General features: G+C 37.9%; 1 protein-coding gene and 1 non-coding gene across 5 annotated transcripts in view; both read right to left on the reverse strand.

Moving 5' to 3' along the window:
- Positions 1–17,024, reverse strand: part of Tpx2 (TPX2 microtubule nucleation factor) — a 58,886-nt gene that overhangs the window by 21,749 nt on the left and 20,113 nt on the right. For 3 of the 4 annotated variants that reach the window (XM_003476648.5, XM_013159990.3, XM_013159991.3), the window contains exons 5-8: positions 15,199–15,325; positions 8,183–8,305; positions 5,965–6,090; positions 897–1,018 (exon numbers count right to left, since the gene is read on the reverse strand). In XM_003476648.5, the coding sequence (XP_003476696.2) occupies positions 897–1,018; positions 5,965–6,090; positions 8,183–8,305; positions 15,199–15,325 (498 nt within the window). The remainder of the gene's footprint in view (positions 1–896; positions 1,019–5,964; positions 6,091–8,182; positions 8,306–15,198; positions 15,326–17,024) is intronic. The other variant, XM_013159992.3, reaches the window with a different exon arrangement.
- Positions 15,075–15,137, reverse strand: LOC111753542 (small nucleolar RNA Z39). The gene has a single exon (XR_002788319.1). It is a non-coding gene; the product is annotated as a small nucleolar RNA Z39 (small nucleolar RNA).

Below are 17,024 nucleotides of genomic sequence, written 5' to 3' on the forward strand. Positions count from 1 at the left end.
GCCAATGTTTTGAAGCAATAAAGAGCAAGCTTTTTTGGCCTTCAAGGAAAAAATTTGCAGAAGTATCCTATTCTAAGCCCATTTAAAAAAAAAAAAAAAAAAAAAACTGACTTGGCTTCTGGTTTGCATCAGGTCAGACAGATTTCTGAATCAGCATCTCTACATACATCCCCTCAAACTGGCTGATGAAAAAGTCCACTCCCTGGATCTTGGTAGTCTTGGTAAGTCGTGAGTTCCATCCCTGGTACCAATAAAAAAAAAAAGAGGTACCACAGCGAAGAATCACATCTCCCAGGTATAGTCGCAGGTTTGGAGTCAGTGTGCTGTCTCGGATAGGGAAAGTTATAGACTGACTTTGTGTGGCCTCACACACATTAGTCAAGCACTCTACCACTGAGCTACACGGCTAGCTCTTATACACAGACTTTAAAAACAACCTTAACTCAGCATCTCCAACAGGAAAATGAAATTGTGTAATCCTCGGGATGCTTTGATTTCATACCTTGACTCCATCAGTAACCCTATGCCAGAGTGAAAGAGGACTGGGATCCCTCCCCTCCGGCATACTTCTTAATGCAACAGTCTGGGCTACACAGTGATTTGACTCAGCGCTCCCCTCCTGTCTTTAGGATGAAAGAGGCTAGATAACAACAATAAACTGATTTATCCTCTGCTCCAATCCTACCTAGATCCTCCTTTTTCTGATAAAACAAAGAAAGCTTGCTGTAAGGGCCAATCAAGTGAAATACTGAAGGGAATAATCTCTGGGAATGAGACCCATGTTCAGCCTTATTTTTGTGCTGACTACTAAGAAATCATTTTTCCAGAGAACAAAGAAACTCTGCCAAGATCATAAGAAGCACCCTCATAAAATCCTCAAGCAGAGCCCCGCTGACCTGCTCCTGCAAGAGCAAGTTTCTTGAACTCTTCGTTCTTCTTCCGCATTTCTACCACCTCCTGTTGCATTTTCAGGCTCTTCTCCAACTCCTGCTCCTCAGTACTTTTGAGAACCTTTTGCCTAAAGGGAAAAGCAGGAAAGCAAATTTGAGAGAAGAGATTCAATGATTTAGAAGAATCTAAAGGGATTATATAGACTATGTTTTTGATCTACGATAACCATCAAAACCAAAAATAATGGCTTAATTACATAACACTATGAGCAAATGTAAAAATTAACATATGTATCAAATATTTTATATCAATATACTGAAAAAATTTAAAGATAGCTAATACAGGGGTCAGGGATATAGCTCAGTGGCACAATGGCCTGCCTGACAAGCACAAGGTCCCGAGTTTGATTCCCAGTACCAAAAAAAGAAATAGCTAAAAAACAGTCTATAAAAGATACTCCAAAGATCCATAAATCTCATTATGCAATGATTTAACTTTCATTACACATGAAAAAAATATTTTTTAAAAAACCTGATTTAGCCGGGCGTGGAAGCTCACGCCTGTAATCCCAGCACTCAGGAAGCTGAGGCAGAAGGATCACATGAGACTAGCCTGAGCTACAAAGTGAGCTTAAGGACTCCCTGAACTGCATAAGAGACCCTGTCTGTCTCAAAAAACAAACAAACAAACAAAAATCTAATTTATCAGAAAATTGAAGGCAGATGTCTTGTGCTCTGTCTGGGTGAATGATTTGGGAATGACAATATGCAATGTATGTACCATTGTTACCCCTTGACTGATGGACCTTAAAACTTTGTTGTAGTTTTTCTTCTTTTTCTTTTTATTTATGAATAAAATGGATTTAAAAAATAAAAAGGTAAAATAAAAAAAAAATCTAATTAAAAAAACCAGTAAAAGCTGGCACAGTGGCACAGGCCAATAACCCCTAACACTCTGAGAGGCTAAGGCAAAAGGATTACAAGTTTAAGTCCAACCTGAGCAACTTATAAACTCAGGAGATTCTATCTCAAAATAAAAAATAAAACTTTAAGAGAGTTGACGCCGGATGTGGTGGCGCATGCCTGTAATCTCAGCTGAGGTAGGGAGGCTCATTGAGAGTTCGAGACCAGCCTGGGCTACAAAGTGAGCTCAAGACCAGCCCAAACTGCAGAGCGAGATCCCATCTCAAAAAGACAAAAGTGTGAGATTTGAGAAGATAGCTCAGTGTAAAGGCCCTGAGTTAAAAACCAGTACAAAAGGAAGAAGGGAAGGAAGGCCAGAGGCCCCAGGGGAGGGAGGAGAAGGGAGGGAGTGGAATGAAGCTGGGGTGTAGCTCGGGGTGGAGTGCTTGACTAGCAGGCACAAGGCCCTGGGCTAGACCCTCAGCACCCCAAAACAAGCAAGCATGGTGAGTAACAAAATAAGAATGGGGAAAATATTTATAAGAAATATGGCAATAATGCAAACTAGGTATAATAGAAAAAGTCAAATACTAATTCTGCCCTTTCTTATTTTGCCTATGTAGACTTGAGGAAACTAACCTGTCTTGGTCTATTTTCTCCAATGAAAGTTGAGGAATAGAAAATTCATGCTCACAGAATATGGATGACTAAATCAGATGGTTAGGAAGTACTTGCCATGTGTTTAAATTCAACATAGTGGCCATTCTTAGTAGTATGAATATTTCTAAGGCCACTTCAAGAAAAAAAAGAGACAATTCACTAAAAAGAAATACGGAGATGTTTATATGACAGTAACAGAAATACAATCAAGTCAGCAAATAAGTGTTAAAATAATTAGATGCTGGGGACAAAAAGAGACATGATATTTAAAAGGATATGAAAATTTCAGGCTAAACAATCTTAAGTATTTATTTAAGATCTTTACACAATACAGTTAACATAGTAATAATAGTGTATTGCAAACTTCAAAGTTACTAAGAGTGAATTTCAGTTTTCTCAAAAAAATGTTAAATATTGGTAGTGCTTAAGCTAAAATCAAAATGGATCAAAAATCTGAATACTAAAATGTAAACATTAAATCTACTGGAAGATCGAGTAAGTAAAATTTTTGAAGACATTGGTGTAGGCAAAGACTATGAACAAAACCCAACTGACAGGAACTATCACAAAGAATCAACAACTGGTATCCCATCCTACAGAAAAGCTTTTACACAGTAGGAGAAACCACAGAGTAAACAGACAACCCACAGAAAATGTCACAGAAAATGTTGCCAGCTGTACCTCAGACAAGGATTATTATCAAAAACATATAAAGAACTAAAAAAAAAAAAAAAAAAAAAAAAAGTCTTCCCAGATTGAATGATCCAATCCAAAAATGGGCATCTGAGATGAATACACATTTCTCAGATGAAGAAATACACAACAGCAAATAAGTACGTGAAAAAATGTTCAACATCACTGATCATTCAAGAGATGCAAATTTAAAAAAACACTGAGATTCCACCTTACCCCAGAAAAAACGGCTATCACCAAGAAATCATTAACAAAGCTGGGCATGGCGGCTCATGGACTGTAATCCCAGCAACTCAGGAGGCTGAGGCAAGAGTATTGCTGAGGAGAGTTCAAGACCAGCCCAAGCTACAAAGTGAGCTTAAAGCCAGCCTGAACTGCACAGTGAGACTCTGCCTCAAGAAAGAAACAAGGAAGGAAGGACGGACGGACGGACGGAAGGAAGGAAGGAAGGAAGGAAGGAAGGAAGGAAAGAAGGCAGGCAGACAGGCAGGCAGGCAGGCAGGCTGAGGACTGAGCTACAGAAAGACAAAAAGACAGAAAGAACAAATGCTGGAGGGACTGTGGGGAAAAAGGAGCCCTTTGCCACTGTTGGTGGGAGAGTAGACTGGTGCAACCACTGTGGAAATCAATGCAGATATTCCTCAAAAAACTAGGACTAGGGTCCCCAATTGGACCTAGCTATTCTCTTCTGGGTATCTTCCCAAAAGAATTAAAAACATCACACTGTAGCGATATATGTGCACCTATGTTTAAAGCAGCACAATCTGTAACAGTTAGATCTTGGAAACAAATGTCCATCAACTGAGAAATGAATAAAAAGAAGTGGCAGTTGTATGCAATGGAGTACTACTCAGCCATAAAGAAGGATAGACTGGCTGCAACTGGAGACCATTATCATAAGTGAGCTAAATCAGACACACATGTGTAAACATCATATTGTCTCACTAGTGTCAGAAGCTGAAAGAAACTATATATAGATATACTATATATGTGAATATATATGATGATTAAGATAGTTATACTACTAATTTCTCTGAGGTCATTTAAGAGAAAGATTTCTGCTGGTATTGTTCGGACAATTAAATATAGATGTGCCGTGCTCTGGACGAATGATTTGGGAATGACAATATACAATGTAAGTACCATAATTGGCCCAATTGACTTGACTTGAAATTGTTTTTTTCTCTAAAATAAAATGGATTTGAAATATATATAAGTTTTTTAAAAAAATTGAAAAACTTCCAATGTTCATGGAAAAAATATCGATAGTACTGGATATATTACTTTCATTTATTCTATATTGTTGTTAAAAGTCATAAATATTCCTTTGCATCCCATAAATGTATGTAATAATAAGCTGTCAACTTATAAAATTTAAAAACTAATTTGATACCATCAATATTATATCAATTTTCAAAAGGACTGGGCACATAGCTCAGTGAGAATCTGCTTGCCTAATGTAGGTTCAATCCCCAGTTTAAAAAAAAAATTAAAACTTTTGCAGGCTGTGGTGGCACATGCTTATGATCCTAAGCACTCAGGAGGTTTTTGCAGGATCACAAGCCTGAGTTACTTAGCAAATACAAGGCCAAACTGGACTATCTCAAAAAACCAAAAAATAGCTGGGCGTGGTGGCTCACGCCTGTAATCCCAGCACTGGGGAGGCTGAAGTGGGAGGATTGTTGCAAGTTCAAGACCAGCCTGGGCTGCAAAGTGAGCTCAAGGCCTGCCTGACCTGCATAGTGAGACCCCGTCTCAAAAAAGACAAAAAAAAAAAAAAACCAAAAAATACAAAAAAGAAGTTAAAGGAGAAAAAAAGCACAGCCAGACATGGTGACACAACTGTAATCCCAGCACTCAGGAGGCTGAGGCAGAAAGATTGCCATGAAGTTCAAAGCTAGCCTGGGCTATATAGTGAAATGAAGGCCAGCCTGAAGCACATAGCAAGATCCTTTCTCAAACAAATGGACAGACAGACTCATTCAAAGCAAATAGGAGCATAAATTGTTACTTTAATTTCAGAAATTAAATTGGCAACAAATATCATACCCACAAAATCATGAGACACTTAGATCAAAGAATCTCTTTATTCTGCAATTTCACAAAGAAATGTCTGCCTATCAAGTTGGTTTATTGATTATTGTATGTATAATCACTGATGATAGTGAAAAACTGGGAGCTACATTACAACAGAAAATGGTTAAATATAACAATAAAGTATTAACAATACCAAAAAGTATAAACACAAAGACATACAGCAGTACAGGAAAACAGAAATCTCCAGGCCAAGTGACTAAGCACAACCCAAAGGTTGTTTATTTACTGATTGTGAAAATACATATGTATAAGTAAAGGCCAAAGGGAGCTTTAAAAAATGTGAAAATATCTGAAAGTTAAAAAAACACAGCTGAGGATATAGCTCAGCAGCACAGTGCCTGCCAGGCAAGCACAAGGTCCTAAGTTCCACTCTTGATACCAAAAAAATAAAAATAAATGAAAGGGCCAAGGATTTGGCTCGGCAGTATAAGCGCTTGCCTGACAAGCACGAGGTTATGAGTTCGATCCCCAGTACCAAGCAAAAAAAAGATTAAAACACATAAGGTTCAAGTTAGATAGTAAGAACCTTTATTAACTTTTTCTTTTATATATTTAAATAATGTATTTCCTCATTATTTAGGGCATCGGCAGCACCTAGAATAGTGACAGCAACTCACCTGGCACAAACACAGCTTTAGGGCTCTCCCCAAGCCTCGGGTGCAGATGCACCCACCTGTAATTATATTCCGTCCACTTACGTTAACAGGGAAAGAAAACTTACTTTATAGTTGGTACATGAGGCGCAGCACGTCTGCCCTTAGCTTTCTCTGGGGAAATTTTACTCTTTTTGGAAGTATCTCGAGCAGTGCCCTCTTTCTCTTCCTCTGGCTTCTTTCTGTTTTGAGAACTTGAGTTAAAAAGGACAAAAAACATACACTCAATTCCCTAATGCATATTTCACAGCACTCCCTCCCCAAATCTATCAATATGGCTCAAAGGTTCTCATTCTTAGGATAATAAACATGCTGTAATTAAAAATGCTTCTAGTGGTATCATTATACCAACCATGTCCAACTAAGGCCCACCGCTTGAACACATATAGCTTTTTTGGGTTACAATAAGTGAGGAAGAATTGTCTCAGGTCGCATACAAAATACAGTTAATGTATAAGTTTAAACAAACTCTCTTTTCTTTCTTTTTTTTTTTTTTTTTGTCTTTTTCCTTTTTATCGGTACCGGGGATCGAACTCACGACTGCCTGCTTGCAAGGCAGGCGCTTATGCCGCTGAGCTAAACCTCCAGCCCACAAACTCTCTTTTCAAAAATATACTTTTTATCAGAACACAAGCAAGTTTGACCTGCAAGCTGCATGCTGCAGACTCCTGGATAGCAATGTCCTCAATGAATAAACTGTGAGAAAGTCCACAGAGCTCAAGGTAAGCACTAGCCAGTAGAGGTTAGGAGGGTAAGAAAAAACAAAGAACAAAACAGCAGACAATAGTTACCTTACGGTTGGGAGGCTGAGGTGGGAGGATCGTTGCAAGTTCGAGACCAGCCTGGGCTACAAAGTGAGCTCAAGGCCAGCCTGAACTGCATAGCGAGAACCCGTCTCAAAAAAGACAAAAAAAAAAAAAATTACGATTTTCCATCTATCTCCTTTTTATTAGAAAGAGCTACAGTGTATCAAACTAGTGTTTAAGTATTGTACTTTTATTTATTTATTTTTTTTATCGGTACCCGGTATTGAACTCACAACCACCTCCTTGCAAGGCAGGTGCTTATGCCACTGAGCTAAATCCCCAGCCCCTAAGTACTGTACTTACTTTAACAGTCTTATTAAAAAAGAGCAGCAGTGTATCAAACTACTAATTAAGTACTGTACTTAACAGTCTCTGCTGCAACTGGGGAGCCCAAGTGACAGTCTGGTTAACTATGATAAGTTAAGTGCTTTTGTGAAAGATTTTTTTTTTCTTTTTTCTTTTTTTTTTTTTTTTTTGAGACAAGGCCTCACTGTGTAGCTCAAGCTGGCCTCGAACTCATAGCAATCTACCTACCTCAGCCTCCCAAGTACTGAGATTACAGAGGTACGCTACCATGCCCAGCAATTTCACTTTCTTGATATGAATGCTACAATTTCTTTACCATACACAATGTTTTTCTCCTGGACATGGATATTATGCCTAAAGATACAGCAGTTATCGTGGGACAGTGAATCAGAAGTCAAAGTAACCCAGGCATGGTAGCACAAGCCAGTAATCCCACCACTTGGAAGGCTAAGAAAGAAGAGATGTGAACTCAAGGCCAGCCAGGGCTATATAGCAAGATCCGGTCTCAACAAAACAAAATGAGCCAAAGGAAAAAGCTAAGAAAAGCAACAAAGCAGACCCCTTGAGCAATAAGAACATAAAAAAAAAAAAGCTAAGTATCACAGATGATAGCTCTGCATCATTCTGCAACTGAACCAAAGCAAGAAGTAAACTATTTGTAAAATCTATAAAGCAAAACAAGTTGCTATTATTTAAACATTCTAGGTTGAATATTATTTGCCACAAAATAGATTCCTAACTGATAGAAACAGGGAAAATGCCCTATGTTCGGCTTGTCCTCAGCCACAGAAGTAAACAGGGATAAAACCTGCATCAACTAGGATAAGGCATCCTCCACAACACCAGTAACAGTTCCGCTCATTATGGTGACAGTCTAGGCCTTTCCCAACCCTAGGTGTACCAGCCTGAAGATGTACCCATTTGTAATTCTACTCAGTTCACTCAAAAGTTTAAACTCAGGAAAGAAAATTAACTTACAGGTGGTGTACAAAGCCTTAGATGTCTGCCCTTGGCAATAAGAAGTGTGTCGATTAGCTGGGCGTGGGGGTGCACACCCGTAATCCCAGCTCGCAGCAGGACTGCGAGACAAGAGGACTGGCGCAGGCTCAAGGCCAGGCTGGGAGACACAGTGAAACTCTGTCTCAAAAAACAAAAAAAAGTTGTGTTTACTTACACTTTCATCTTTTTGGGAGGTGAAATTTCACTGATTACAGGAGTGGCACATCTCTTTGCTTTCATGGGGACATGTTTTTCCTTCTTCTCCAAAGCCTTCCGAGCAGAGAGTCTAAGAGATATCCTATGGTACAGACAATTGATAAAATTTTTAGCCATGAAGAACACATCTACAACAGAAATGTGAAGTATGTCAAACTACAAAGAGTTATAAAAATTTTAGCATCAGAGGGAGGGGAAACACAGAGAATTGAGATGTGTTATGCACATACACCAACTCCCCACAATGACTATAAGCATATGTACCACAACACGTACTAATAAAATTTTTCAGAAGTTTTAAAAAATATAATTACCTACTCTTAAAATCTAATCTCTTGCTGATAGTTTTTGAAATTCAAAAACAGTATTTGAAAATCAGACATCAGCAAAGGTGATTTTAAAACACAAAGAAAATAGAGGGGGGTGCAATAAGGCAGGCTTGTGGTTCTAGCTACTCAGGAGGTTTGAGGCATGAGGATCTCTGTGAGTTTGAGGCCAGCCTGGGCTACATAGTGAACTCAAGGCCAGTCTGCACCACACAAGACCCTCTGTAAAAAAAAAAGAAATAAATCTCTTGATCCATTAACATGGCATGTCCTTCCAGTTATTTAGATTGTCTTTAATTTCTCAACACTGAGTAAAAGTCCTTAACAGTACAATACATTAAACAGGTTCAAAATGGTTAGAACCAAAAATTTCACAGTTTTCATGTTTTGGAATATTTACGTAAGACTTTACCAGGTGACCCTTCTATCCTGAAAATCTGAAATCTGAAATGCTCCAACTTTGAGTTTTATTTCAGATTTGAAAGTTTCAGATTTGGAAACATTTCTGATTTCAGAACAGGGTTGCTCAACCTGTATTCAATTATTTTATTTTATTTTACTTTGTTTTTTTGGTTTTTCTCAAAAATAGCTCATGCTGGCCTTGAACTCCCAGTGATCCGCCAGCTTCCGCCTCCCAAGTGCTCGGGCCACTGGTATTTGCCATGTCCAACCTTAAATCTTTATTATGGAGAATTCCAAAGTATTTGAAAATGAATAAAATATAATGAATTGCTAAGTATTCATTAGTCATATTGAAATATTATCAATTCACAGCCAGTACTATATCAATTTCCCCCACCCATTCCCCTACATTTTGAACAAAATCCCAAATTTCATTTTTAATCTGTAAAAGTTAATCTCTAAGGAACGCATTCATTAAAAAAACATGTAGGTAGTACAGAAGGAATTTACCAAATAATCCTGCAAATTATTACAAAATACAGATGACCTACAGACGTAACTATTTGAAGGCACTGCAAAGTAACCAAAAGCACAGGAACATTTATCCACGAAAACCAGGAACTGCAAAATCCCCAGACACAGCAGCTCCAACAGCATAAAACTAGTCTCATGGGACAAAGATGATAAAAGACCGAAGCAAGGCCAAAAGACCATTTGGACACTTTAAAGAGAAAATCCTGAAAGTTTAGAGACACAAAATGTGACAGCAAAATCTGAACAAGAACTGCACAAAATCTGAACAAAACCTGCATCTGTTTGACTGCTAAATTATAAGTGCCTAGGAGAAACTGAAGGGGACAAGCAGAAAGGCAAGCAGAAACCAGTGCGGTGTCCCGTCTCTAAGAAAGGTAACTGTGCTGAATAAGACTAGCAAAGTTACTGCTTTCTGATTAAGTGATTCCCTCAACCTGTATGTATAGGCTGAGTATCCTTTGTCAGAAATGAGTTTTAGGTTACTTTAGACTTTAGAATATTTGCATTTAAACGAGATACACTGAGGGTGAGACCTATCGCTAAGCAAAATGCTTTTTTATGCTTTGTATATACTTTTTTGGGGGGAAGAAATCCTGGGGACTAATCTCAGGGCCTCATGAAGCTAAGTACATACTAAACCTCTGAGCTAACTCCTGGTCTCTCATTCACTTTACAGATAGCCTACAGGAAATTTTATACATTTTTATAATTTTGTGCATGAAACAAAGTTTCACGATATGGAATTTTCCACTGAAGACTTATGTCAACCCAAAATGGTTCGAATTTTCAGATTAGAGAAGCTCAACCTAAATAGATTAAGCATTCTTAACCTAAGTACATTTTCAGATTAGGCCAGCACAATACTTAAGTTTCCTAGATTGAGATATCATAAGACAAATCTTGGGCCTGGTAGAACGCTTGCAAGTTGTGATGAAAAACACCTGAGTACTAACAGTACTCAAAGTCAAGGCTGATCACTAATCTGTATAGGCACAAGGAAGATTCCAAGGAGCCAACTAAAAAGCAGGAGCTATAAGCTTTTAAAAAAAAACAAACTTGGACAGGAATCAACTGTTTACAAACAAAGGACAACAGTCTGTATTAGAGTCCAAGCAAATTAAACACCTGACCAAGACTTTCATCATCATCTTCAGAAGAATACAACCGAACCCAGAGTGGTTAAACTGTAATTTTCAAGTCTTCTGTTAAACCACCACTTTAACTATTTTGGCCTTTTTTTTTTTTTTTTTGGTACAGGGGATCAAACTCATGACCTTGTACTTGCCAGGCAGGTCCTTATGCCACTGAACTAAATTCCCGGTCCTAAACCACTACTTTAAAGACATATTAAAAAAAAAAAAAAAAGAACTATACCACAGAGAAATTCAAACTATCTAGGATTTAAGTGGGCCTAGACATCAGTTGTGCCAAAGATTTCAGCTATGTTACTGCAAAGATGTTCAAAGAATTAAAGGAAAATTATGCCTTAATGTGTAATCTACTAGAGATTCTCAATATAGAAATGGAAACCAAAAAAAGAACCAACAGAAAACATACTATACAGGCAAACAGCCGACTGGAGACGACAAAAAAATGCATCACTGGAGCTAGGTATGAGGGTGCATAATTATAAATCCATGAGGCATCACAAATTTGAGCTTAGACCGAGCAACTGAGCAACTTGGACCTTGTCTCAAAACAAAAGGTTTTTTTAAAAAATGGCTGGGAAGGCCTTGGTTTTAATCTCCAGAACTGCAAGAAAGAGAGAGACAGGCAGACAGGCAGGCAGAGACACAAAGAAAGACAGAAGAGAGATAGACACAAACAGCGAGAAAAAGAAAGGGAGAAAGTAAGGAAGCAGGAAAGGGAAGTGGAAACGGGAAAAAAAAGGGAGTGAATTTAACTCAGAGGTAGGGGTACGTGCCTATAATCTTAGCATCTGGGAGACTCAGAAGGATCTCAGGGAGTTTGAGGCCAGTCTGGACTACATAGTAAGTTTAAAACCAGGCTAGAATCCATAGTGAAATCTTGTCTCAAAAAAAAACAACTTGGTGAATTGAAAGATAAACTGAAATGAAACAATCCAAAAGGAAGGGGACATAAAAATGAAGAAAAAGCGAGGAAACAAAGTCCTATGAAACAATTCCATGTACAAGTAACTGGAGGTAGGCATGGTGGTGCATGTCTATGTTCCTAGCACCCTGGAAGGCTGAGGCAGGAGGACTGCTTTGAGTTTGAGAATAGGCTAGGCTAGTGAGTTCAAGCTAGCCTAAACAACGTAGCAAGACCCTGTCTCAAAAACACAAACAAAAAATGAAACAAGTAGTTGGAGGCTCAAATGAAGAGGAAAAAGAAAAAGGGAAATAAACATACTTGAAGAACAGGGAGACAGATCACAAGTGGGATTGAAAAAAAATACAAAAAAGCCAATGAATCTACCAAACAGATACTTCAAAAGAATACTACATCTTGGAACATTATGATGAGACTCCTGAAAGTAAAAGATGAAAGAGATCTTAAACGGCACATTATATATGGAGAAAGAAAGACAGTAGGATCAATTTCTGACTTCATGCAAGAAACAATAAAAACCAAAAGAAATGGAATGACATTGTCAAAAACACCAGGAAAAAAAGAAGTGTCAACAATGAAACTAAAAGTAAATCTGGGCATGGTGGCACATGCCTATAATACCAGTGCTCAGGAGGCTGAGGCAGGAGGATCACTGTGAGTTCAAAACTACCCAGTGGTCTAGAAAGATTAAAATATCATTACTACAATACAGTATTATTCAGCCATAAAAAGAAATAAAATAAGTAGGCATGGTGGCACACTCCTGTAATCCCAGTACTTGGGAGGCTGAGGCTCTAAGTTCAAGGTCAGCCTGGGCTACACAGTGAATTCAAGGCCAGCCTGAATCACATTGGCAGACCCTGTCTTAAAAAAGCTGAGAGAGGCTGGGGATTTAGCTCAGTGGAATAAAGCACTTACTTGCCTGGCAAGCATGAGCTCATGAGTTTGATCCCCATTCTTACAAAAAGAATAAAGCTGAGACAGGGAGAGGCAGAGAGAGAGAGTCAGAGAGAGACAGAGAGAGAGAGAGAATGGATACGTGCAACAACACGGAAGAATCTCAGAAGCATTATGGAAGTAAAGAAACCAGACACAGAGGTGTCTATATTAGCTGGGAAGTAATCCCAGCCCTTGCACTTGGGAGGCTAAAGCAACAAAATCAAGAGTTCAAGATTAGCCTGGCCCACTGGGCATGGTGGCTCACGCCTGTAATTCCAGCTCTCAGGAGGCTGAGGGCTGAGGCAGGAGGATCACTGAAGTGAGCTCAAGGCCAGCCTGAACTGCACAGCAAGACCCTGTCTCAAAAAGACAAAAAAAAAAAAAAAAAAAAAAAGGACTAGCTTGGCCTACATAGTGAGATCCTGTCTTAAAAAAACAAACATGTTACATTTTATGATTCTATTTATATAAAACATTTACAACACATAAGTCCATAACTCAGAAAGCAATTCCATATGAGAGAAGGGAATAAAATAAAATGGCTAACTTAGGCTTGGTAATATAGCTTAGTAGTAGTGTATTTGCCTCGCATGCCTAAAGACACAGGTTATGATTTCCTGTACTGCAGTAAGTACATAAATTCATTAATCAATAAGATGGCTGACTTTATGTTACATAAGTTTTCTGTTAGTAAAATAAGATAAAGATGAAATAAAAACATTTTTTAATACAAAACCTGAATGTGTCACCAGCAGACCTGCACTATGACAAATGCTAACAAAAGTTCTTCAGGCTAAAAGAAAATGACATCAGATAACAATTTGGATTCATAGGAAGGAAAGTATATCAGAAATTATAAAATATATAGATTTATACATTTTTTTTTTTTTTTGTAGCAGGGATCAAACTCACTACCTCGCATTCACCAGGCAGGCACTTATGCCGCTGAGCCAAATCCCTGGCATCTATTGATATCGTTAAAAGACATGACTACTTAAAGTAGTACAGAGAAAGGACAGGAGGGGGTAGCTATACTTTTTCAACATTCTTATAATCCTACCTAAAGAAATTAATTCAATATTGATTTTGAAAAAGTGAGAAAAGTTAAAATATACACATGGTAATCTCTGGAAAAATTATCTAGAAGCAAAAAAGCAAAAGCAATAGTCATATGTAGCTTAAATATAATATTGCTTAAAGGTGATGTGGGGATTTAGCTCAGCGGCATAAGCGCCTGCCTGGTAAGCTCAAGGTCATGAGTTCGATCCCTGGTCCCAAAAAAAAAAAAAAGGTAAACAAGTAAGGGGTTGGGGATTTAGCTCAGTGGTGTAAGCGTCTGCCTGGCAAGTGCAAGGTCATGAGTTCAATCTCTAGTACAAAACAAACAAACAAAAAGCGAACAAATGAATTAAAAATTAAAAAAAATTAAATTAAAATACTAAAAAAAATTCCTTTGAATGAGGACTACAGCTCAGTGGCAGAACATTTTACTACTAGCATGTCCTAGGCCCTGGGTTCAATGTTCACTACTGTAAAATAAATATCTTAATACCAAACAGGAAAGGAAAAGCCAAACAATAACAATAAAAAGATTAGATGAATAAAACATTAAAGATCATAATGATAGATAAAATTTAACCAAATCAGTAACTATAGTATGTAATAAATACAAATTATAAACAATCTAAGCAAACCTCAAAGATTGTTAGAGTAGATAAAAAAGCGAGATCCTAAGCCTGGAGTGGTGGCACATGCCTTAGCACTCAGAAGGCTAAGGCAGGAGGATAGCTTCGAGTTCAAGGTCAGCCTGGGCTACAGTAAGTTTAAGACCAGGCAGAACTACACAGCAAGACCTTGTCTCAAAAAAAAGAAAAAAAGCAAAGCGAGGTGGGACATGGTGGCACAAATCTGTACTTCCAGTACGGGGGGGGGGTCAGGGAGGATGGTGCTAAGGCAGGAGGTTCGCTGCAAGCTTGAGGCCAGCCTGGGCCATATGTATAGTTTAAGATCAGCCTGATCTACATAGTAAGATTCTGTCTCAACAACAACAACAAAATCAAAGGCAGGACTGGTTGTGTAATTCTGTGGTAGTGTGTGATTAGCATACACGAGATCTTGGATTCAATCTTCAACACTACAAAAATAATAAAATAAATAAATGGCAAAAATAGGTTGAAATTAAAAGGAGAAAAAGACTGACACAGACATGAAGTTCAATACTGAAAACCAGGCAAGGCGGTGACTGCATACTTGTCCCAGCTACTTAGGAAGTTCAAGCTTGAAGCCACTCTAGGCAGCAAAACAAGACCTCATCTCAAAAACAGATTTAAAAAAGGTAAACCTAAAGAACAAAAAGAGACATTTGACCTTAGGAATATGTAACAATTATACCAGACTTTGGAGGATTTGAATCCTGACTCTGAAATGAACTTCCCCTGAGCAAGCACCTTATTTCAGCCTTTATCTATAAATTAAGCTCACAGCCCACAGCTGTGAAGTGTTAACTAACGGTACCATGAAGAGTCTCTCACATGCAAACCTCAGGAAGGACTACTCTAACAAGGCAATTTTTGTCACAGCATCAGAAAGCGTTTACAGTATCATGACATTAATCATACTGCTTTGCTTCATCACGTGCATCAAGTTACTGAGTTTTAAACATTATTATAAACAAAACATGTGAGCCCCCAAACAGTCTCACCTCTGAGGCTGGGCTGGAGTATTTCTTGATTTGGTTCCCTCAACTTCCAGGCTACAACAAGCGTTCGATGAAGTAGAATGTTCCATAAGATTTATGTTTTCTGCCTCTTGGTAGTATGTGTTCTCAACTGTGGGAGACCAAACATCAGCACTCAAAAACCAAAGAAAACCTACTTTGCTTATACATTGCATAAATGTATCAAATTATAAAACTTTACCCCATAAATATGTACAGTTATAAGTCAGGTAAAAAAATTTTTAAAGTACTTTGGTTGAAGCAAAAATGAAGTACCCATGGCCAATATTTGCTAGCCTTTTGCCAGCCTCAAATACCATATCAGAAAATAAGAGAAAAGCATTTCAAACATATCTTCACATTTCAGAAAAACCAGAACCCTAATAAAAATTTTGAAAGTTTTCACAGGAAAGAAATCACTGCAAAACAGAAACAAAAAACAAACAATAAACCTACTATCAACCAACGTGACCAAACATATCTAACTGTCCAAGACAGCAGGTTCCACATTTTTTTGAAGCACATATGGGACACTTATCAAGACAGACCATATTGTGAACCAGGGAAACATGTCTCAATACATTTAAAAGGATCTGAGTTACACAAAATATGCTTCTGACCACTATGGCATTAAATCTCAAATCAGTAAAAGAGAAGATTTCTAGAAAAATCCTCTCAAGCTGGGCATGGTAGCTCACGCCTGTAATCCCAGCATTCAGGAGGTTGAGGCAGGACGATCTTTGCAAATTCGAGACCAGCCTGGGCTACAAAGTGAGCTCAAAGCCAGCCTGAACTGTATAGAGAGACCCTGTCGAAAGAAAGAAAGAAAGAAAGAAAGAAAGAAAGAAAGAAAGAAAGAAAGAAAGAAAGAAAGAAAGAAAGAAAAAAGAAAGAGGCACAGGAATTTCAATATGTCAAATAAAACATGCCAAAAAGTTCTAACTCCTCGCACAAGAAAGACACCAAAGTCTAGGGTCCTTGTTCAAATCTTGATTTGAACAAAATATCACTTATATCATTAATAATTACTTAAAGCAGCCTAGCAGCTCACACTGCACACTATACAAGTTCTCTGAAATTACAGCTATTTCTCTAGTATAACGCCTCTAATTAACAAGGCAATTAAGGCCAGTTTCAATTTTTAAATGTTCATATTGCATCAATATATGCATTCTTCCCATGTTTAAAGCAGCAAACTCGTAACAGCTAAATCTTGGAAACAGCCTGTGTGTCCATCAACAGATGAATAAAGAAAATGTAGGGATGAAAAGAAAATGTGGTCCATCCATGTACCAACTCCCTTTGATGAATATGGTCATTATGCACTGCAAACAAGTATAAAAACTGAAATAATTGTGAAATACTTATGGTGACAACTGTACAACTTTATAAATAATTAACACTGAAATGCATCATAAGTGGATTACATGATATGTGAATTAGATGTTGGTGCAACAGAACTGATTTTTTTGTTTTAAAAGAACCATTTCTAAGAAGGCTTATAACATCTTAAAGCACAATTCTCACGTTATAATCAAACAGACAGTATTCTACAGATTTAATAACCATTAATTTAAATGTCAATCATCTTTTAAAATCAGAAGTTTGATGTTTAAGGGAGTTTTTTTGCTTTTTTTTTTGTTTGTTTTGTTTTGTTTTGTTTTGTTTTCCCTTTTAATCGGTACCAGGGATCAAATTCACAACCATGCACTTGCAAGGCAGGCACACTTATGCCACTGAGCTAAAATTTTTGTTTTTAGATAGGGTCTCACTATAGAGTTCAGATTGACTTCAAACTCATGGTGATCCTC

The sequence above is a fragment of the Cavia porcellus genome, unplaced genomic scaffold (genome assembly GCF_034190915.1).
Source record: "Cavia porcellus strain 051 isolate PalLab524CR breed Dunkin Hartley unplaced genomic scaffold, mCavPor4.1 scaffold_5, whole genome shotgun sequence".
Taxonomy (NCBI): domain Eukaryota; kingdom Metazoa; phylum Chordata; class Mammalia; order Rodentia; family Caviidae; genus Cavia; species Cavia porcellus.